The 23409-nt window shown below is 41.7% G+C and overlaps 1 protein-coding gene across 4 annotated transcripts in view; it reads left to right on the forward strand.

Moving 5' to 3' along the window:
• Positions 1 to 23409, forward strand: part of zgc:66433 (uncharacterized protein LOC321250 homolog) — a 207884-nt gene that overhangs the window by 85150 nt on the left and 99325 nt on the right. For all 4 annotated transcript variants that reach the window (XM_068047120.1, XM_068047119.1, XM_068047121.1 and 1 more), the window contains one exon: positions 18086 to 18159. In XM_068047120.1, coding sequence (XP_067903221.1) covers positions 18096 to 18159 — 64 coding nt within the window. In that variant the 5' untranslated portion in view covers positions 18086 to 18095. The remainder of the gene's footprint in view (positions 1 to 18085; positions 18160 to 23409) is intronic.

Here is a 23409-nt window from a genome sequence, read left to right on the forward strand (position 1 = left end):
TGCGTTGATGTTCCCTGGAACACTGAAGCAATCCCAGGACAGAGATGTGAATCTCTTGTCCCACCCCCGCTTTACTTGCTTATTACCTTTTACATTTCTAATATTTGCCAGTTCTGAAGAAGGGTCACTGACCTGAAATGTTAACTCTGCTTCTCTCTCCACAGATGCTGCCAGACCTGCCTAGTATTTCCAGCATTTCTTGTTTTTATTTCAGATTTCCAGCATCCGCAGTATTTTGCTTTTATTTACTTGCATTTATACGGCGCCTTTCAAGACCACACGAAGTCCAAAGTGCTTTACAGCCAATTAACTATTTCAAAGTGTAGTCACTTTTGTAATGCAGCAGCTAATTTACACACAGCAAGATCCTACAAACAGCAAAGTGATAATGACCAGATAATCTGTTGGGGTGTTGATTGAGGGAGAAATATTGGCCAGGGCACCAAGGCTAACTCCCCTGCTCTTTGTCGGAATAGTGCCATGGAATCTTTTGCATCCACCTGAGAGGGCAGATGGGGGCCTTGGTTTAACTTCTGATCTAAAAATGGCAAGTCAAAGAATGCAGCAGTCCTTCAGCTGAGATTTTATGCTTAAGTCTCTGCAGTGGCTTTATGCTACTATCTTTAGGCTCAAATACGAACGTACAAATTAGGAGCAGGAGTAGGTCATTCAGCCCCTTGACCCTGCTGTGCCATTTGATAAGTTCATGGCTGATCTGATTGCGGCCTTAACTCTACTTCGTGTCTACCCGCTAATATGAACATACGAATTAGGTAAGATACGAGTTCAACCCACTAAATCACAACTAACACTATGCATTTGCTTGCTTATCTTTTATGAACTACATTTCTTGATATTTAAACCAAGGTTTGAGGTAATGCTCTGCTGCTTTCCAAAACTTGAGTTAATTCTTAAGGGGGCGCTGGATAAGGCAAGTAGCCAAAGCAGTTACCGGGCAGCATTCGCTGTTTGTTTCCCTGGTTTTGTTACCAAAGGCTTACTTAGCTTTTGAAAGTAGAGACTCACACATAATAGTGATCTAAGATACAAAAGCAAAAATAATCCAAGGTAAGAATGATCAAAGAAAATCCCGTAAACATAGGACTCTGCTTACAGACTAACTCAGCAAATATACTGTTCACAGAGTAAATTGGGAACTGTATCATTCAGACTAACCCAAGAAGCATATTATTTACAGACTAAATCAGGAAGCAAACACTTAACATAATCAGGCATTATACTCTCACATTGTTTTGTTTTGATTAACTTTTATTTATTTGATTTTACTATAGTTGTTCAAAATGGTAATGTGCCCAGACCAACTGATTAAGCACAAATTGAGATTCCTGGCAGTGTACTGATATCTCTGACAACACTGTAGCTAATGTGACATGTTCAAGAGCAGACCAAATGCTAGTTTTTCATGACTGTCTGCAAGTTGTCTGTCAAGCGGTCTACTGTTTACAGACTGAATCAGTTAGCAAACATGTTCACAGGCTCAATTAGTTCCTCCACTTTCCATTAACTCCAACTTGTCCAAGATTCTGCTGCATATCCCAAACTAAGTCTTGCTCGCCCATCTTGTTGCTGTACATTGGCTACCCATCTCATAGTGCATTAAATTTTAAATCTTTGTTTATTGTCTTTAAATTGCTCCATAGCCTCATTTCGGTGTATCCTTGCAATCTCCTCCAGCCCTATATCCACCCCCCACCCCCCCACACTTCCTTTGAGAAACCCTGACTCTAGCCTTTTATGCATCCTTTCCTCTAGTCCCCATCCAGGATGACAGAGCCTTAAGCTGCCTGGGCCCGACTCTCTGGTATTCATTCCCTAAATTTCTTCACCTATCTCTCCTCCTTTACAAATCTTTTCAAAACCCATCTCTTTAACCCATTTCTTTAATCTCATGGTTACAACAGCATAGTGATTGTATTACTGGACTAGTAATCCAGAGACCCGAGTTCACAGCTCACCATGACAGTTGGGGAATTTAAATTCAATTAGTTAAATAAATCTGGAATCAAAAAGCTAGTATCAGTAATGGTGACCCTGTATCTACGGGATTGTCATAAAATCCATCTGTTTCACTAATGCCCTTTAGGGAAGGAAACCTGCCATCCTTACCCAGTCTGACCTATAGATGATTTCAGACCCACAGCAATGTGGTTGACTCTTAACTGCCCTCTGAAATGCTGCAGCAAGCTACTCACTTGTATAAAACTGCTAAAGAATAAGTAGAATCCACACAGATTGCAGCAGTTCAAGAAGGCAGTTCACCACCACCTTCTCAAAGGCAACTAGTGATGGGAAATACATACTAGTGACACCCACATCCTGTGAATGAATTTAAAAAAACAAGCTTTTGATCACCCTTCTAATCATTCCCTTCCTGCTCAGAGTCTATTTTTCCTGCATATACAAGATGTCTTTTTTATGTTAAAAGTACCACATAAATGCAAGTTGTTGTCGTAACCAATGAAACTTGCAATACTGTATAAAATTAACATGGTATCGGAACCTGAACAGCAGTTGTTTTTTTTGAATTGCTTATCTACAATGAGTAGATTGAAATAATTCAATGATTTTTTTTTCCTCTTCATTTATCTGCTAGCAATTTTCTGTCCCCTTCTTAAGGCATTGACTCCTGGTTGTGATACAGTTTCACAGGAACAAGTTACCCAGATGATCATGCCAGGTGACTAATCTTTAAACGTGAGCATTGACAGGCTGGTTAACCAAAGGAGATCACTGCCACGCCTGGATCCCATCATCAACAGAGGTCCACACAGAAATGACTCTAGCATTGGTCACTAGATAGTGGTCAAAGTGGAAACTCTCTCTGACATTCTTCTCCCCAGTCCAAGTGAAGCGCCTCTTCGACTGGCCAGGCTAACGTTGACTAACTGAGCACAAACCCAGAGTCCGACCCTTAGAACATGCCACGGAGCCACTGGAAAAGCAAATAACAAATAATTCTTTTAACCTATAATTGCATTTGGGGGGTCTTTAGTTTACTGTATATGGGTTCTGTAGATTTTTGTATATGGGACGGCTTTGAATTTTCATGAAGGTAAGTCTGGATTTTTATATATTAAGGTGCCTTGTAATTTATGTGGAGGCTTAAACATTTTGCATGTGGCAAGTTGATTATTTTATGTATGGGAGTCTCCATGAGTAGCAGCACTCACAGTTTTGCCAACACTCACAACTCCTGTGATTTTTGGAAGCACATTTGGTTCAAATGGGAAATGTAAAACTGTATTTTCTCTGTTTCAGTTTCTTGCGTGAAGCACGAATGTTAATTAAACAAAACCCAACAATCCCAGGGTTCACTTGTGAACAACAACACCAAGTCATGAATGGTTTGGTGTATTAATTCTGTACTTCAAAATCAAAAATATGAATTTACCAAGTTAATAACCACCTGTTGCTAAATCATACGTAGCCCATTCATTGGTGACAGTGTGGCTTAATGGATAGGACCTGAAAGTTGAGGGTTCAAGTTAAACTCCAGAAACTTCAGTACATCATTGCAGCTAACACTCCAGTGTAGTAGTGAGGGTGTGCTGCACTGTCAGATGTGCTGCCTTTCAGATGAGATGTTAAACTGTGGCCTTCTTAGGTGGCACTGAACCACATAAGGAGATATTTGGGAAGATGATTAAACAAGTAGGTTTTAAGAACCATCTTAAAGGAGAAAGAAGTAGAGAGGTGGAGTGGCTTTGTGAGGGAATTCTAGAGTTTGGAGTCTATGCAGCTGGAGACACAGCTGCCACTGGTGGAATGATTAAAATTGAGGATGCACATGAGGCTGGAAATGGAGGAGGGCAGAGATCTTGGGAGGCTTGCAGGAGTGGAGAAGGTTAGAGATAGGGCAAGGCCATGGATGGATTTGAAAACAAGGGTGAGAAGTTTAAAACTGAATCATTGCCAGGCCGGGAGCCAATGTATAACCTATGGCTATTCTTCATTTATTCATTAGACATCTAACCATTTCTATCACTTTAACTATTGTGACACTGAAAAATTAATTTGTGTTTAATGTCCTTTACTATATTCCCCTCTTGTGCCTTTTCTGCACCCTTTAGACTTTTTAACCCATTTGAACATTTTAGTTTATTCTTTCCCTGTTGTTTTCCCTCCTCTATCCCTGCCGACTTGATATAATGGGCCCGAAACTCCACGGTGGTAGAAGAGGCGGTGGCGTAGTAGGAATGTCACTAGATTAGTAATCCAGAGCCCAGGCTTATCCCACAATGGCAGATGATAGAATTTGAATTCAGTTAATAAATCTGGAATTAAAAAGCTCGTCTAATGGTGACCATGAAACCATTGTTGATTATCGTAAAAACCCATCTGGTTCATTGATGTCCTCTAGGAAAGGAAATCTGCTGTCCTTACCTGGTCTGGCCTACATGTGACTCCAGACCCACAGCATTGTGGTGGACTCTTAAATGCCCTCCGAAATGGCCTAGCTCGACACTCAGTTCAAGCATAATTAGGGATGGGTAGTAAATGCTGGCCTAGTCAGCAATGCCTACATCCCACAAATGAATAAATATTTTTAAAAAGTGCTGCAGGATGGGATTTCCAGCTGCTACTGTCCCTTGAAGGTGACTCCTTTCCAAATTGGGGGAAAGGCATCATCTAAATAGTCGGGGCAGGGATAGTGGACATGTGGGAAAACATTGTCCTCGTACGTACTGCTCCAATGAAGCCTTTGATGGGAACGCCGTCAATTCCAAGCTCCCCCTCCAAGTCACAAACCATATCCTAACTTGGACATATATCATCTTACCTCATCATCATTGGGCCAAAGTCCTGAAGTTACCTACCTAACAGCATTGTTGGAACACTTTCACCACACGGATTGCAATGGTTCAGGATAAAGGGCCACCACCACCTGCTCAGGGGCAACTAGGGATGGGTAATAAATACTGTCCTTGCCAGCAATGTCCACCATCTCCGTTTTAAAAGATTGACCGAGAAGGTATGGTTAGTATTTTAAATGTGTGCTTAAAGAGAAAGCAACATATCCATTTCATGTAATCGATCTTTTTCACTGATAATCGTTCCTCTTAGATCAGTTGTCTTAGGCCAAATATGGATGTCATTATATAATCTCAGTCTGTGAATACACGCAAAAGCTGGCAACTGACTCAATGAGGGCAGGTGGAAGACTCCTTTGCTTCACTCCATCCCTCTCACAATTTGGACTATAGATTGCATGGGGCAGAAACCCGGTGATTATGGGTTGCATTCAAAATTCCTGTGCCCCCCCCCCCACCCCCAACGCACCAGTGATCTGAACTCTCCCACACCCCAGGAAAGTTGGCCCCAGTAATTATTTTTCTTCCTTACTTCTGCGTTAATTTCTCTCGTCATCCATTTTGTACAATGTTGAGCTTGCAGTTAGTTCTATCGAGATGGCACTGTTTTTAATACATTGGGGTTCATATTACATAGTCCTAATGTTCAAACAAGCTTTGCTCCTGTAATATTAGTGTTTGCTCCAGCATCACAGTTTTGTTAACTGAAGACAGATTAAACTAATTGGCCCAGGGAGACAAATATTTAGAGCTTGATGTCTACTAAAACTAAGACAGAAGTAAATCTTTAGCACTAAGTATGTTTGGCAAGGCAATAATATTGCATTGCACTAGCAGTGTCCTTTCAATGACCCCAGTGAAAAAAATGCCCATGGAATCCTTTTGTGTTTTCCCAAATAAAACAATGTCCATAACTTTAAAATACATGAGTCCTCAAAAAAAACCTAACAAAAAATATAGAAGCACCATCATAACAATATCCATATTTTAACACATGGCAGAACACTTGATAAGAGTGATCGTTGTATAAGAAGGATTAGATTAGCAATGGAGAAAAGCAACGAACAATTTTAAAGTAAACTTCTAAATTGGAAGAGGGCTAACTTGCATGGGGTGAGAGGGGAACTTGCCAGGGTAGAATGGAGCCAAAGATTGACAGGAAAAACTGTAATGGAACAATGGGTGATCTTTAAGGAGGAGATGTTTCAGGTACGGGCTAGGTACATTCCAACAAGGGAGAAAGGTAGGGGAACCAAAAATAAGGCTCCTTAGATGACAAGGGAGATGGAGAATATGTTGAAACAAAAAAGAGGGTATATGATGCATGGCAGGTGAATTCTTCAAGTGAGAACCAGGCCAAATACAATAAGTTGAAAGAGGAGGTGAAGAGGAAAATAAGATGGTCAATAAGAGAATATGAGAATAGAATGGCAATTAACAAAGAAGGCAACCCAAAAATCTTCTATTGACATGTAAATAGTAAACGGGTAGTAAGAGGTAGGATGGCCCTATTCGAAACAAAAAGGGCGCTATATGCTTGGAGGTGCAGGCAAGGATAGAATACTTAATGAGTACTTTGTGTTGGTGTTTACTAAGGAGGAGGATGCTGACAAAATATTGGTAGAAGTGGAGACGGTAGAGGAAATGGATGGGGTGAAAATTGATAGGAAAGTCGTAATGGAAAGGTTGGTTATGCTTAGAGTGGATAAGTCACCTGATCCGGATGATGCTAAAGGAAATGGGAGTGGAAATAGTGGAAGGGCTTGCCATAATCTTCCAATCTTCCCTAGATGGAGGTGCTAGAGGATTGGAGAGTGGCAAATGTGACACCCTTATTCAAGAAATGGTGTCAGGATATTCCTAATAACGACAGGCCAGTCAGTTTAACACCAGTAGTTGGTAAGGTTTTAAAAAATCAACAAGCACTTAGAAAGGTTTGAGCTAATGAAGGACAGCGAGAATAGATTTGTAAAAGGCAGATCGTGCTTGACTAATCTACTTGAATTTTTTGATGAAGTAACAGAGAAGGTTGATGAAGGGAATGTGATGGATGTTGTCTATATGAATTTTAAGAAAGCATTTGACCAAGTAACATATTAAAGGCTGCTAACAAATTTGAGGCTCGTGTAATAGGAGGGTCCGTGCCAGCTTGGATAAAAAATTGGCTTAATGACAGAAAACAGCAAGTTGTGGTAAATGGTTGTTTTTCAGACTGGAGGATGGTAGACAGTCGTGTTCCCCAAGGTTCAGTGCTAGCACCACTGCTTTTTTTGATATATATAATGTTTAAAATTTGCCAATGATCTCAAACTTGGAGGTGTGGCAGACAGTGAGGATGAAATTAATTGACTACAACAGTACATTGCTAGGGTAGCAGAATGGGCAGACATTTGGCAGATAGAGTTTAAGACAGAGATGTGTGAGGTGATACATTTTGGTAGAAGGGATAGGGTGAGGCAATATAGATGAAATGGCACAGTTCTAAAGAGCATGCAGGGACAGAGGGACATGGGGGTTCATGTGTGTAGATCTTTGAAGGTGGCAGGACATATTGAGAGAGTAGTTAGCAAAACATATGGAACCTTGGGCTTCATAAATAGCAGTATTGACCAAAAGGACTCGGGGACACATGTTTAAGGTTTTGGACGAGATACAGGAGGATGGTGAGGAAGAACCTTGACACAGCCAGTGTTAATGACCTGGAACTCGCTGCCTACGAGGGTGGTAGAAGAGGAGATGATGAATGATTTCAGAAGGAAATTGGATGGGCAAATGAGGAAAATAATCTTGTAGAGCTATGGGGATAGAGCAAGGGAATGGGACTGATTGGATTGCTCTACAGAGAGCCAGTGTGGACTTGACTGGCTGAATGGCCTCCTTCTATGTTGTAATCCTCTATGATTCTATGATTCCTGAAGCATATTCTAATTATTCAACTTTTAAATAAACCAAGAATAGTTACAATAGCATGACAGGAAATGAAGGAGTAATTCTGACTGCAAATTCTCCACATATATACAAGCCTCTCAAACCCATCGCTCATGTGTTAGATTGCTGTTGTTTCATTAACTGCTGGGAGGGTGAGAGAGTCAATGTAGTTGGTGCTATTCTGGCAGTACCTGTCCAACATTTAGATGGAGAAACCCACGATATTACAGGCATCTTTATTATACACATGGCATAATCGGTCAATCATTTGAATGTTGCTTCCAAATGGATTTGCTCCGTCTAGCTAATCTTTCTGTCAAACAACTTGATAGTATGCTTAGATTTATCTCACATCTGTAATCACCTTATTTCGTCTAACATAGAGCAATTGATCCATTTATGATTTAGCTTGTTGTTTGCATATGATGTGCCCTGGCTTTATTGATTAGAATTCAGCATTGTTCTACATGACTGCCAATACTGCATTACTTCAGCTTGATGCCAGTGCATGCAGGCGATCGCATTATATATTCTTCACTTGCATTATGTTTCAGCTAAGAATTTCTTACTGGGTTTGGTTCTTCATCTTCTTTCTTCCTGCATGTGACAATGCTCAGGGATAAATGAAGCTGGTTTAGTGGTTTTTGAAGAAATATTTTAATTTTTAAAACAGGCAACAAAAATCAGTTACTATTTTAGGTGCTGCTTATGATGGCTAAGAGACAATATTAATTTTGATTACCTTTGCAGGGTATTTGATGGAACAGATCCTCTTTGTTGGACTAAAACCTACTTGAAATGGTTCAATAATTAAACCTACACAAATGTCTGTTTTTAGGATTCCCAGTCCTCTCATGATATTCATCACAAGAACATCCTTTTCTGTTGGACTGCATTTCAAATCTCGAAGCCTCTCAAAACATGTTATTGAGTGAAGATCATTCTTTATACCGTCTTTTCTATTCCTTGCCATAAATATAAATACTTTTTCAAATAAATCATTCCATCAATAAATAATGCAATTGTTCCTCAGCTGTGAAAAATAAATATATTCACTGTTGTGCACATGCCAGATGATCCAAGTATCATTTCCACAATTCCAGACATATTGGGCTAAATTTTTGGGACCCGTCCCAAATTCAGGAATGGAGTCGGGGGGGCCTCAAAAATACTGGTGTTGATCGGCATGTCGTTCCCAGCACCGACCATTTTAGGGGAAGACAAGTTTGGGGCCCAGGGAGACCGCCCGCCCCCACAAGGTGAGCAGGCATGTAGGCTCATTAAGAGCCTTGTTACAGATAAGTTGAGGAGGCTGCCTGCAATTTCCCAGTCAACCTCCAGTTTCCCAATGCAACGGGGCAGATTAACTGTCTGGAGGTGGGCACCCAGTAGCAGACTGTGGTGCCAGTGCTCCTAGGCTGGGATACAGCCAAAGAGCACCCTGTAGAGGGGTTCCCCCACCCCGCAGTGGTGGCCTGTTGTTTTTCTGTTTTTTATTTAAAGTTTTTAAAAAGTGCCTGAGAGGGCACCTTCTTGTTGAGGCGCCCTCCCAGTGACTTACCTGGTACTGCAGATAGGTGCTTCTCTGAAGCTGGAAGACCTCTGATTTCCCCCCACCCCCGCAGCTTTGAGAGCCTGCCTGCCACCCTTAAGTGGACAGGGAACCTATCTCCATGTCATTTAAGGGCTTACCCACTTGAAAATCTTAACTTTAATCAGATTCCCCCAGAAGCAGGTTTCTCACCCGAAGACAAACCTGCATCCTGTTTCCACCTTTGTGGTAAAAATTTAGCCCATTATGTGCAACTGCATTCGCACTGTGGAATAATATCTGCATTTACTGAAAGTCTGAAATATGCTGATGATAACTCCCTGAAATATGAAAATCCAGGTTGTTTGCAAACCAGCTAATCAGTCTCTCTGCTTTCAAGTTTACAGATTTTATGTATGATTCTACAGCATGGCTGCATTCAGTCATTAAGAGTTGCCATCTGTTATACAGATTGCATATCCCATTATATAATACTTGCAACCTGTCTCCTCCCCAAGCTGCCTGCTGATGCATCTGTAAAACAAGTTTAAATGTATTTTTTTCGAAAAGCAGAAACTATTTTTTCACAGGAGTCAATGAGGATTTCATATCAGAATGGTCTGCAATGAATCTTGCAGCCTTAAAATGATCACTGCAAAATAAGAGGTACCTTATTTGCTTTGCGTGGAATAATGAATTGACTTATCCTTAACTGTTAATGCTATAGCTAAATTAGTGGAGGCACAAATTTCACATAAAGAATTAAATGTATGCATCTATTATCCCACAATGAGAATGTAGTACAATTCTGTTGCGTGTATTATGTCTAAAATTGTGGAAATTATGTTTGGGTCTATCTGCTGTGTGCACAAGTGGTTAGATTTCAAGGTATAAATTATTTGGATGGTTTATTTACAAAAATTATATTTTTTATATGAATCAGAAATTAAAGTAATCTCTGTCTCTCATGACTGACAGGATAAGAATCAAATTCTGTCTGTAATGCATTATAACCACTCATTAAAGAGTTTAGTTTGCACATTTAATAGTACTGTCATGATGTGCACAGACTTCTTTAGAAACAGCTGCAGAACTGAAAATAGTTCAGTTTTTCAACCAAGGTGGTGCTGCTGCCCTGGACAGATAATGCTAGTTAATTCCTCAACTGGGGTTACTATTTATCCCTTGACCAACATTACTAAGTCAGATTATCTGATCAGAATCTTATTGCCTATGGGATCTTGCTCTGTGCAAATTGACTGCCTCGTTTCCCACATTACAGCAGTAGCTACACTTCAAAAAAAAACTTCATTGGCTATCAAACACTTTGGGACATCTGAGAAAATGAAAGGTGCTATATAAATGCAAGTTCTTTCCTATTGTTGGTTATCAAATAATAAATATTTCTGCATGTTAATTAAACTACTGAATGAGTAATTGAGTTTCAATCAACTGTGAATATACAAGATAAAAGCAAAATACTGCAGATGCTGGAAATCTGAAATAAAAACAAAAATACTAGAAATACTCATCATTTCGGGCAGCATTGTGGAGAGAGAAGCAGAGTTAACGTTTCAGGTCAGTGACCCTTCATCAGAATCCTGATCAGAGTTCTGATGAAGGGTCACTGACCTGAAACATTAACTCTGCTTCTCATTCCACAGATGTTGCCAGACCTGCTGAGTATTTCCAGCATTTCTTGTGAATATACAAGAGTTGTTTTTGTTGATGTAGTTCCAAACTGGCACATGCTAGTTATTTAATTCTTTTTCTTTCTATATTGGTTTATATATAAAAGTTTCAACAATGGCATATCTGCAGCATAACTGCAATAATATGTGAACTCCCATCAGAGCAAAAAGCAACACGTTAGCACCCATCACAACATCATTGAAAAATGTGCTTCCTTCATGTTGTGCTATGTATCCTCAGAATTACTGTTGGCAATAATACTGATCGAATGTTTAACACATTTATATGACATTCCTTTTTATGCTATTTTGCTGAAGGGTTTAACTCACTTAAAACAAAAAGAGTTAGAATTGTGGCAAAGGAATCTCATATTGACATGTTCAGCTTACAACCTCGTATCACTCACAGTAAATATTTCTCAGTAAATTTCATTTGGTCTTCCTATATTTTTGTAAGATATATATTTTTTCATAGACTTGCGCCAATACTGTTGTCATCTGCTGACATGCCTCAGGAGACATATTACCAGGCTTCAAATGAGAATATGATTCAGTTTTTAAAAATTTGTTCTTGGGTTGTGAGCATCGCTGGCAAGTCCAGCATTTGTTGCCCATCCCTAATTGCCTTTTAGAAGGTGGTGGTGAGCTGCCTTTTTGAACCACTGCAGTCCATGTGGTGTAGGTACACCCACAGTGCTGTTAGGGAGAAAGTTCCAGGATTTTGACCCAACAACGATGAAGGAACAGCCGATATATTTTCAAGTCAGGATAGTGCGTGGCTTATCAACTATATTGTTATTGTTATTGATCATATTTGCAAACCCCCACCACCCCAAACTATGAGCATTTGATTGGAGCTGAAAAAAAATGCAGGGTGAGGGACCATCGTGAAACAGCTTTAATGGGTGGAACACAACTTTGTGAGAGGTGTGAAGTGGACGAAAGAGGATTGACCACATGATATATGCCTACCTCAGCGTGTATAACGGTTGACCGATCTGCTACCAACCATTCTACATTCCCACTGATGTTGAAGGTTCTGAGATGCTACATGAGCCTCACAAACTCAGGCCTCTTGTGCATTCCCCACTTCGTTGATGACCGTGCCTTTAGCCAGTTATCTGCTAAGCTCTGGAATTCCCTATACCTCTCTGCCTCTACCTCTCTGTTCTTTTATGATGCTGCTTAAAACCTATCTCTTTGACCAACCCTTTGGTCACCTTTCCTAATGTCTCCTTTGGCTTGGTGTCAATTTTTGTTTTTATTACATTTCTGTAAAGTGCTTTGGGATGTTTTACTATGTTAAAGGCACTGTATTAGTGCAAGCTATTGCCATTGCTGTTGAGTTCCTCCAGATAAGCAACAACTCAGACAGTTCTCAGAGTGAGCTGTTCTGGAAATATTGCCTAACTCCCCAAACATCCAAGTCATCACCACATTTTAAATACAAGTAGCTTGGCTCAGTGGTAGCACTCTTAGCTCCAAATCAGGCAGTCATGGAAGCAAACTCTGTCCTGAGACTTGAACATATCATCTAGGCTGATACATTAGTGCAGTTCTGAGGGAGTGCTGTATTGTCAGAAGTGCTGTCTTTCAGATGGATGTTAAAACAAGGTACTATCTTCCTGCTCAAGTCAACATAAAAAATTTTGATTGGGGTATTTGAAGAAGGGCAGGAGAGTCTTTCCAATATTTAAACAAATCAGCTAGTCATATATCCCATTGCTGTTTGAGGGAGCTTGCAGTGCACAAATTGATGCATTTACTTACATTAACACAGTAACTATCCTTCAAAAGCAACTCATTGGATGTGAAGCATTCGGGGACAACCTGAGGATGTGAAAGATGTCCTAAAAGATCCTAAAAGATCACTTTTTATCATAATCGGGCCAAAAGCGAGTTCCTTTCAGAGTTAGTGTGCTGTTGGCCTATAGAGATTAGTGAAGATCAATGATATACCAGATTAAATCCCTGGTCCTCAACTCTATCAGCTCTTGCTCTTCACTCTATCCATTCCTCCTCTTCAACTTTATCAGTTGCTCCTCCTCAACTCTATCAGTTCCTGCTCTTTAACACTCTGGGCTGAATTTTATTCTGCCCTCGGAGACGGTTGGGGGTGGTGGGGGATGCTGATGGTAAACAAAATGACCACCCCTACAGTAATGTCTGTGTATGCAGAAATCAGTGAGGACAGAATCCCGTTTGACTGAGACACTCCCAATGCCTGCATTCACTCAGAACAAGCTGGTCACTTAAGTACCAGAGGACTGTCAGCTGTGAAGCTATGCTGCAGACTGTCTACGGTGGGGGTTGGGGGTGGGTGGGAGGTGCAGATGAGGGTGGGAAGGGGAGAATACTGGAAGAAATAAAGAAAAGCAATATCAGTGTCACAAATGATATGTTGCTTCCACTCTTCTGATACTTAGAAAGAACGATGGTATCATGAATAATAACAGAAAGATAGGGCACACAGTCCAAGCAACAAAGAAAACCTCAATCCCAACTTCTGATAACCTTGGGAGTGATTAATTGCAAAGTGAAGGTTCTCCAAGCACAAAATCCCTCACTGAGGGGAGCAAGTGGAGCCTAATTAATCACATTGCAGAAGCTACTCGGCAGAATAACATGGTCAGCGTTGAAAGCAATAATGTGCTGTACATCAAGAGGCTTCAGAGGTCTGAAAGTATCTGGAATTTGAGGGAAACTTCAGAAAACTAAATATTTTTACATTGCTAACATTCCTCATTCCACTGCATCGAGGAATGGTTGCAATTTCTCCAAACTTCCTTTATTTTGGTAGGTGAGTATCCCTGTCTGGAAATTATTTTTACCCTGTTCTCTTCCCCTCTTTCACTCCTCACTGCACGTGCACAGCATCTATATAGCACATTTCACAACATCCCAAAGCACCTTATAGGCAATGAAGTACTTTTTGAACTGTAGTCACTGTTGTAATGTAGGAAACGTGGCATATAAAAGATTGAGGGGTGATCTAATACAGTTGTTTAAAATGATAAAACAAATTGATGGAGTCAATATAACTAATTCCTCTGGTGGGGAAATCCAGAGTAAAGGAGCATAATATTCAAATTAGAGCGAGGACAAGGAGTGAAATCAGGAAGTTCTTTTTCCACCAAAGATTAGGAGACATGTAGGACACTCTCACCCAAAAGGCTGTGGATGTAGGGACAGTTTTCAAAGACCGAGGGCTGAATTTTACGCTGCCCCAGCAAGTCGGATGGTGGTGTGGGGGTGGCGTAAAATTGAGCAGGAGGCTCCGGCTGGCCTACCCGCCCCGCTCCCACCTTCGGTCAACTTTACGGCGGTCGGGCGGTGGGGGCCCTTAAGTGGCCACTTAACGGCCACTTAAGGGCTTTACCCACCTGCATGGGTATTTTACCCATGGCAAGCGGGTGTGCTGGGGACGTGAAAGGCGTAAAAATGTGGGACGGATCCCTGGGCTAGGCGGAAGCGGGTTCATCCAACTAAGGTAAAATCCAGCCCCGTGATTGATATTTTGTTAAGTAAGGGTATCAAGTAAATGGAGCTGAGGTGCAGATCAGCCTAGATCTAATTGAATGGTGGAACGGGTTTGAGGGGCTGAATTTCCTATGATCCTTATATTAACAGAATTCCGCATGGGCTAACTTGTTTTAGCAACGTAAAAGAGAAGGAACTTGCATTTATATAGCGGCTTTCATGATCTCAGGATGTCTTAAAGCACTTTACAGCCAATTGAGGACCTTTTCGAGGGTAATCACTATTGGAAGAAATGCAGTGACCATTTTGGCACTCAGCAAGCTTCCAGATGCAGCAATGAGACAAGGACCAGATGATCTGTTTTCGTGATTTTGTTAGAAAAATAGATAGCAAACAGAACTTCGGGTTAATACTATGTGGGGGAAAAAATTAAATCTTTACACAGTTAAGGGACTTTCACCATAATTATATTTGGCTGACCAATCTTAATTGATACACTAGCATTAGAGAGTTTTAAAAGCACAAATTGGTTTGTCAGAGCTATTGAGATGTATTTCTGCAATCTCTAAGTTTCAGCCATCGCTCAGTGAGTAGCATTTTCACCTCTGAGTCAGAAAGTTGTGGGTTCAAACCTCACTCCAGAGACTTGTGCACACAATCTAGGCTGGCACTACAGTGTCATACAGAGGGAGTGCTGTACTGTCAGAGGTACTGGGCTGGATTTTATAGGGGCCTCGATGTGGGGATCCGTGGCAGGGGGGCATGAAGATTGTCCTAGATGAAGCCCGCCACGGAGCTTGACGCCAGAAGGGCCCGTCCCGATCTTGTGAGCAGCGATGAAGCCTCATGGCAGCCCCCCTGCCACTCAGTGACAGGGCCGTAATTTAAATATTCAAATAAATTTACTTACCTGCATTAATGATCTTGATCCCGGTGGCTGTCACTGCAGCACCTTCGAATTCCCATTCAGGGAAATGAGGCGCAACACCTGTGAGAAGCGGGAAGGAGGTATGTTTCTCAGTGCAGGGGGCGGGGGGGGGGGGGGGGTGGTGGGGGTGGGGGTGACCAGCAAAAACAAACACGATTGGTTGAGGGAATGGTGAGAAGGGGTTTAAAGTTAAAGGAAAGACATTTCGGGGGGGAAAGGTTGTGATCGAAAATTTACTTTTTTGGAGGCAGGGGACAAATAATAAATGGATTATTCATTGGGAGGGGTGGGAGAGGGAATTGGAAGTGTGAATAAAACTTTGTTTTAATTTATTGTAAATCCTATCACTTTATTACATTAACTGTAACTGAAGGTCTGGTAGCGCTTTAAAAATTGCGCCAGTGTTCCGTTTTCCTTTTTTAGAATTGCAGTAATAGCATTCAGCAGCAGCCTCCTGTGATTCGTTGCAGCTTCCCTTTAAGAGGGACAGACTGTCTTTAAAAGGAGCAGGCTCTCTGCACCATGAGCACATACTGCTCGGCCTCCTGCTGAGCACTCAGGCAGCTGGTGGCGTTGGCCCCTCTTGGACCAACATTACAATCAGTTAATTGAGGAGGTAGCACCAAGTTTGTGTGCTGCCTGCCTCAATGGCAATGGGTGCAGGCAGGTCATGAACCATGACCTCTAAGCCCAAGAACGGGTCATAACTAATATTTAGCCAAAAGCAAAATACTGCCAATGATGGAAATCTGAAATAAAAACAGAAAATGCTGGAACTGCTCTGCAAATCTGGCAACATTTATTTTTATTTAGAGTTACAGCACTGAAACAGGCCCTTCGGCCCACCGAGTCTGTGCCGACCAACAACCACCCATTTATACTAACCCTACAGTAATCCCATATTCCCTACCACCTACCTACACTAGGGGCAATTTACAATGGCCAATTTGCCTATCAACTTGCACGTCTTTGGCTGTGGGAGGAAACCGGAGCACCCGGCAAAAACCCACACGGTCACAGAGAGAACTTGCAGGCTCCTCACAGGCAGTACCCAGAATAGAACCCGGGTCCCTCGAGCTGTGAGGCTGCGGTGCGAACCACTGCGTGGGGAGAGCTAACATTTCAGGTCCATGATCTTTCATTAGAATTATCTAACTCTCTAAGTCTGTTTCTCTCTCCACAGATGCTGCCAAACTAGCTGAGCATTTCCAGCATTTTCTGTTTTTATTACCAATTTTCAGTCCTATGTCTCAAACAAGTATTGCACATTGGGCTGACAAAGTACTTGTTAGATTGCAATTCATATTTTGTACACCTAAATTGCTCGAAAAAAATCTGGAAACATCAGTCGAACTATTTGATTATATTTTGCTCCAGTTACTTATATTAGCATTTAACACCTCTATTTATTAAATCGATTAGATAATAATACTTAGGAATGAGAACCAATAATGTTGCTTTCCTGTCGGACTGTAAAGGACTGAAAAGTTGAAGTACTACCCAAGAGATACCTTGTTGGAGAACTGAGCTCCACATCAGTGACACAAAAGTGTCAGCTGTGATTTAACTAGTAGCACTATCGCCTCTGAATCTGAAGGTTGTGGGTTCAAATCCCTTTCCAGTGACCCGAGCACAAAATTTAGGTTGATACTTCAGTGCAGCACTGAGGGAGTCCTGCACTATCAGAGGTGCTGTTTTTCTGAACTGATATTCAATTGAGGCCCTGTCTGCTGTCCCCAGATGGGCATAAAAGATCCCATGGCACTATTTCTAAGTTGAGCAGGGGAGTTCTTCTGAGTGTCCTGGGTCAATATTTATCCCTCAACCAAAATCACTAAAAAAGCAGATTGTCTGCTCAGTATTACATTGCTGCTTGTGGGAGATTGCTGTGCAGAAATTGATTGCTGCGTTTCCTACATTACAGCAGTGACTGCACATCAGAAGTACTTCTTTGGCTGTAAAAGTGATTTGGGACATCCTGAGGTCATGAAAGTTGCTATGTAAATGCAAATCTTCTTGTGAAAATTTGAATCCCGTTCTTGATGGATGCTTTCCTTAGATGTGAGTTTGAGTTGGATCATTTGGAAAAGGGAGGAAAAGTGGACAGGGGAGTGGGGCATGCTGTGGGGGAGGGATGAGAGGTGTTTTCCCCCTCCACTGGAAAATACATTCTTTAACAGCATGGACACTCAGCATAGAATGTTGGCTTTGTAGATGGTTCAATTGTCCCAGCTCAGTGAGTGAGTGGGTGGTTGGGAGGAGAGAAAAAGAGTGTAAGGGGGAGGGGAGCAAATTAGATTTACACTAGTCACATACCAAAGTATTTGCTGGAAAAACTTTATGACTGGATCAGCTGTTTATATTTAGAATTCAGTAATGTTCAGTAATAAAATTATATTTTTTCTGCTGGTGAAATCATGGGACACAGAACAGCCGTTAACAATCAAGGGAATATTATAAAGGTCTGTCTGTCTGTGGGAGAGACAGAAACATCTTCCTGATAAAAATCCCTTTAGGTTGTGTGGTTCTTTTCCAGTTTTCCGTCACTTAGCTGTGCATGAGATGCAACAAATATTTGTTTTCAAATCCCTCCCTGGCCTCACCCCTTCCCTATCTCTGAAACCTCCTACAACCCCCTGAGATCTTTGTTCCGTCAATTCTGGCCTCTATAATTCTTTTATTTTCTCCCCGACAGAGATTACATTATGGCTACGGGAATGCCAGATGCAAGGCAGGCTTCAGAGGAAGGATTCAATGAAGAATGTTCAGGTACATCATTTTTGATTTAGCCATTTAACATGTTTTGCAAGTCAACAGAGTTTTGTGTTGAAACTAGTTGTTCAGGCCCTCAGCTGTTAAGCAGTCGGTAATATATATACTGTGCTGAGAGGTCAGTGAACTCTTCACATCATTTTGTCCTCAAATGTTTTACAGGTATTTACTTTCCTAAGCAAGAGTTGCTGATTTTCTACAGAGTTTGTGAGCTGCTCAAACTGACAAATTGGTTTACAATAGGAAAGTAGATCCAATATCCTCGGATCCTTCCAGGAAGCTGCCCTGCACACTTTCCAATCTGACTGACACGGGCCTCACCAAATTTCCTTCTTCCAATGATCAATGGGATCAGGGCTTTGGCACCAGTTGATTTGTGCATCTGCACACACTTAAGGCTACTGGAAATCAGAATGGGTTGAATAGGAAAATAAAGATAGTTTTGACATATACTGTTTTCCCACTATATAATATACAAAGCCTTCCAGACATCTGAATTCAGTTAAATCAAGCACCGGCAAGTGAAGCAGCTTAAATCTGTCATCTTTCCATTTGAAGTTATTGGGTTGGATTTTCCCAGCCCCTGAGTGGCGGAATCAGAGGTTGGGGTTGGGGGGGAACCGGTGAAATGCTGGGAAGCTGTGTCGGAACATCTCCCTGACGCAGTCCCACTGCTGGGGAAGATTCCAAGAGGCGGGCTGCATGCTGGATCAGCTGCCCGCCCCACAAAGGCAGGCAGCCAATTGAAGCACTTGAGGCTCCAATTAGGGGCCATTAAGTGGGGCCGCTGGCATTTTGCCATTGGTGGAGCAGCCCACCCCCACCGTATGGGGAGGCAGCCTCCCCTCGGCAGCCCAACTGGAGTTAGAGGCCCCATGGCCCAATGAGGGGGCCATAGATAGGGAAGGAAGCTCCTGCAGCCCCAATGATCCCCCCGGAGGGATTTCCCACTCTGACTCTCGGTCCCCTGAATTTTTTATTTTTAATTTACTTACCTGGAAATGCCCAAGGTCTCCGAACTGCCTCAGCAGTGCCCACCTCTCCCATTGTGGCTGCTGAGGCTTCAAAGTTACCTTCTGATTGGGCTGGCAGCATCTACATCCCGCCTACCGTCCTTAATTGGATAGTGGGGCCGGAGGCCGCCAAACAGGAGGTCGCTGCCGATAAAATCACCAAGCTGGTCCCACTGCCAGCAAGTGCAAGGGCCTGGGATCCCAAAGGCCACAGTAAATTTCAGTACGATGTCCTTCCCCAAAGTATTTAAATATTCCCAGGAGATGCAACAGTGACAATCTTGAATTTGGAATGAATTGGTTTAAGAACTTTGCGCTTAGTATGAGAAAGTATCTTTTTTTTTTAATGTGACCACTTCAAATGAACCATGCCCAGCCGGTGGCCCTTTGGCAGTGCTTTCCTTTTCCCGATATGTAAGGATCAATTTGGGATTAGCCCTGGACTTTTACGTAGTGGCTCAAGGAGGACATTATACCACATTCCCGCAGTATATTTGTGCCTCGAAATAACTGGTACTGAAATTTTACAATTCATTTAATAATTTCTGTTAAATTCCTTTCTGCACCATTTTAGCTGACGAGCTAACCCATTTAAAATAAAGAGATTAAATTGCTCATAATGGGTTAAACGGATCTTCGTTAAGACTACTCACAGTAATCTCTAGACTTGGATCCCTCACACAGAGCCATGCAGGCAGTTTCAACCTAGTTAATTGTTCCCTTTGGTACAAGAAACCCAGTAACAAAGCAGTAAATCGCCAATAGAATGACTGAGTATATGATTACATTACTACAATCTTGCAGGGAAGAAGCCCCGGAAGTGAGGTTAAGGGTTATTGCACTCAATACACAGCTGCTTCCTGGGCATTTTTCAGGAAGGTGCCAATCGATAGCATCATCTAGGTTGCCACACACAGATATCCTCGCACAGTTACTGCACTTTACTGCCTCCTTTTGACCATAGTAAGCGAGAATGGTTTTGGCAGATCTGTCCTATAAACTGGCTTAATGACTCCAACACAGTGGAATATCCCCTCTTAAATTTATATTACTTGGGTGTGTGGAAGGTGCAGAATAAAGAATAAAAAGGATTCACCTGGGTGAAAAGGATACAATAGGCTGGTGGGCTAGCAAGTCATGAGTTCAAATGTCACCATGGCAAGTTCGGATATTGAATTCAAATAGATCTGATGATTTATGGGCTGGCATCGGGAAAGTGACCATGCAACCTGCTGGATTGTTGTGATGACCTTCAGGGAAGGGACCTGCCACATTTACCGGGTCTACTCTACACATGATTCCAGTCCCACACTTTGTGGTTGACTCCAAATGCCCTCGGGACAACTATGGATTGGCAATAAATCCTGCCCTTGCAATGCTGGCTATAATCCAACTACAAGCATAGCAAACAAAAGTAGGTTTTTCCTTAATTGAATAGTATCCATTCAGAGTTCTGCCCTTCAGGCATAAGAAATAGGAGCAGGAGTTGACCATTCAGCCCCTTGAGCCTGCTTCGCAGTTCAATAAGATTATGGCTGAACTTCTACATCACTTCCACTTTCCTGCCCAATCCCCATATTTCTTGATTTCCGTAGTGCCTAAGAATTTATTGATCTCAGTCTTGAATAGACTCATTGATTAAGCATTCACAGTTCTCTGGGGTAGAGAATTCCAAAGATTGACAAGCTTCTGAGCGAAGAAATTTCTCCTCATCTCAGTCCTATATGGCCGACCCCTTATCCTGAGACTATGATCCCTAGTTCTAGACTCTGCAGCCAGGGGAAACAGCTTCTCAACATCTACCCTGTCAAACCCTCTAAACAGTTTATAAGTTTCAATGAGATCATCTCTCATTTTTCTAAACTCAGGTATATAGGCCCATTCTACTCAATCTTTGATTAAAGTTTTTGGATGAGGAATGTGTGCCTCACATAGCTGATGCAGTGATCAATATGCCTCCTTTAACTGCGTATTGTTACGACCAAGGCGGGAGGAGTGCACTGTCTTTTCTAGTTCCACTTTTCCACAGGTCTCAACATGTATTTAAATGTTTACTCAGTTACCACTATGGTCAATCATAGATTCTACTCTTTATCCCAGAATAAAATACACCAACCAGGTTTCTTTAATAAACAACACATTTATCAGTTTATTATAAAACAAGACTTAACCAGTAATGGAAGCAAAGCATTAACACACCGATTTAAAAATATGAAAGTTCCCTTTTTAAATATTCCCCAATTACACTCACACACACACTGGAAAAAAAATACAGAAATTCACTCTGCAGAGGTCTGTTACAAAAAAAGACAAAAAAAACTACTTTGGCCAAATGCTTTCTAATTCTTGATGATAAAACAAGATATGGAAGGAAGTCAGTTGTTTCTTTTTTGGTCTGGCATCCGGGTATACAGAGACATCACTAGGATCATTTTCAGAAGCAGAATTATTCTGGTAGGCTTTCGAGGAGAAATGTGGCATCAAGGTTTTTGCACCAGCACACACTTGAATCATTGGATTTTTTCCAGCTTCTGAGGAGCTATACGGCACCATGGATTTTTGCTGTCCCACACTGAATTTTGGCAGTATTTCTTCATAAAGGTAGAGAAGGAGGTGAGCTGGGTGATTTCTTTTTCCCTCGCAGGAAAATACCAACTGTCTTCAATACTCCAACTAAAACTGAAAACAATGTTAAACCACAAACAGAGAGTCGACCTCCTGACCTCCATAAACCTTGACATGTGGCTTCTCTGTAAACATTTTCCCCAGGTCACCAAGGGTTCTGCTGTTTACTGAGCCCAAATGACAGGTGGCCTCCAGCACAGGTGGCTTTCAAATCACATCTCAAGTCCTGTCGGTGAACTTGGTAAAAAAAAATACATCCATGGAATCTTTTCAGTTTTAACACACGTACGTACGAATATACGAATAGACAAATTAGGAGCAGAAGTAGGCCATGCGGCCCCTCGAGCCTGCTCCGCCATTCAATAAGTTCATAGCTGAACTGATTACTCCACATTTCCACCTACCCCCGATAACCTTCCACCCCCTTGCTTATCAAGAATCTATCTACCTCTGCCTTAAAAATATTCAAAGACTCTGGTTCCACTGCCTTTTGAGGAAGAGAATTCCAAAGACTCACGACCCTCTGTTGGGAAAAATTTCTCCTCATCTCTGTCTTAAATGGGTGACCCCTTATTTTTAAACAGTGACCCCTAGTTCTAGATTTTCCCACAAGGGGAAACAGTCTTTCCACATCCACCCTGTCAAGGCCCCTCAGGATCTTATATGTTTCAATCAAGTCACCTCTTACTCTTCTAAATTACAGCAGATACAAGCCTAGCCTGTCCAATCTTTCCTCATAGACAGGCTACCCATTCCAGGTATTAGTCTAGTAAACCTTCTCTGTACTGCCTCCAACGCATTTGCATCCTTCCGTAAATAAGGAGACCAGTACTGTACACAGTACTCCAGATGTGGTCTTACCAATGCCCTGTATAGCTGAAGCATAACCTCTCTACTTTTGTATTCAATTACCCTCACGATAAACGATAACATTCTATCAGCTTTCCTAATTACGTGCTGTACCTGCATACTAACCTTTTGTGATTCATGTACTAGTACACCCAGATCCCGCAGCATCTCAGAGCTCTGCAATCTCCCACCAATTTATTTTTTATTCTTCCCGCCAAAGTGGATAATTTCACATTTTGCCACATTATTCTCCATTTGCCAGGTCTTTGCCCACTCACTTAACCTATCTATATCCCTTTGTAGCCCCCTTATGTCCTATTCACAAGTTACTTGCCTACCTATCTTTGTGTCATCAGCAAATTTAGCAACCATACCTTCGGTCTATTCATCTAAGTCATTTATATAAATTGTAAAAAGTTGAGGTCCCAGCACAGATACCTGTGGCACACCACTCGTTACATCCTGCCAACCAGAAAATTACCCATTTATGCCTAATTTCTGTTTCCTGTTAGCTAGCCAATCTTCTATCCATGCCAAAATGTTATCCTCTACACCATGAGTTTCTATTTTCTGCAATAACCTTTGATGTGGCACCTTTGATGTGGCAACAAAATTTCCTTCTGGAAATCTAAGTACAATACATCCACCCATTCCCCTTTATCCACAGCATATGTAACTCCCTCAAAGAACTCCAATAAATTGGTTAAACATGATTTCCCTTTCACAAAATCATGATGACTCTGCCTGGTTACCTTGAATT

This window comes from Heterodontus francisci, chromosome 15, assembly GCF_036365525.1.
Source record: "Heterodontus francisci isolate sHetFra1 chromosome 15, sHetFra1.hap1, whole genome shotgun sequence".
In the NCBI taxonomy this organism is placed as follows: domain Eukaryota; kingdom Metazoa; phylum Chordata; class Chondrichthyes; order Heterodontiformes; family Heterodontidae; genus Heterodontus; species Heterodontus francisci.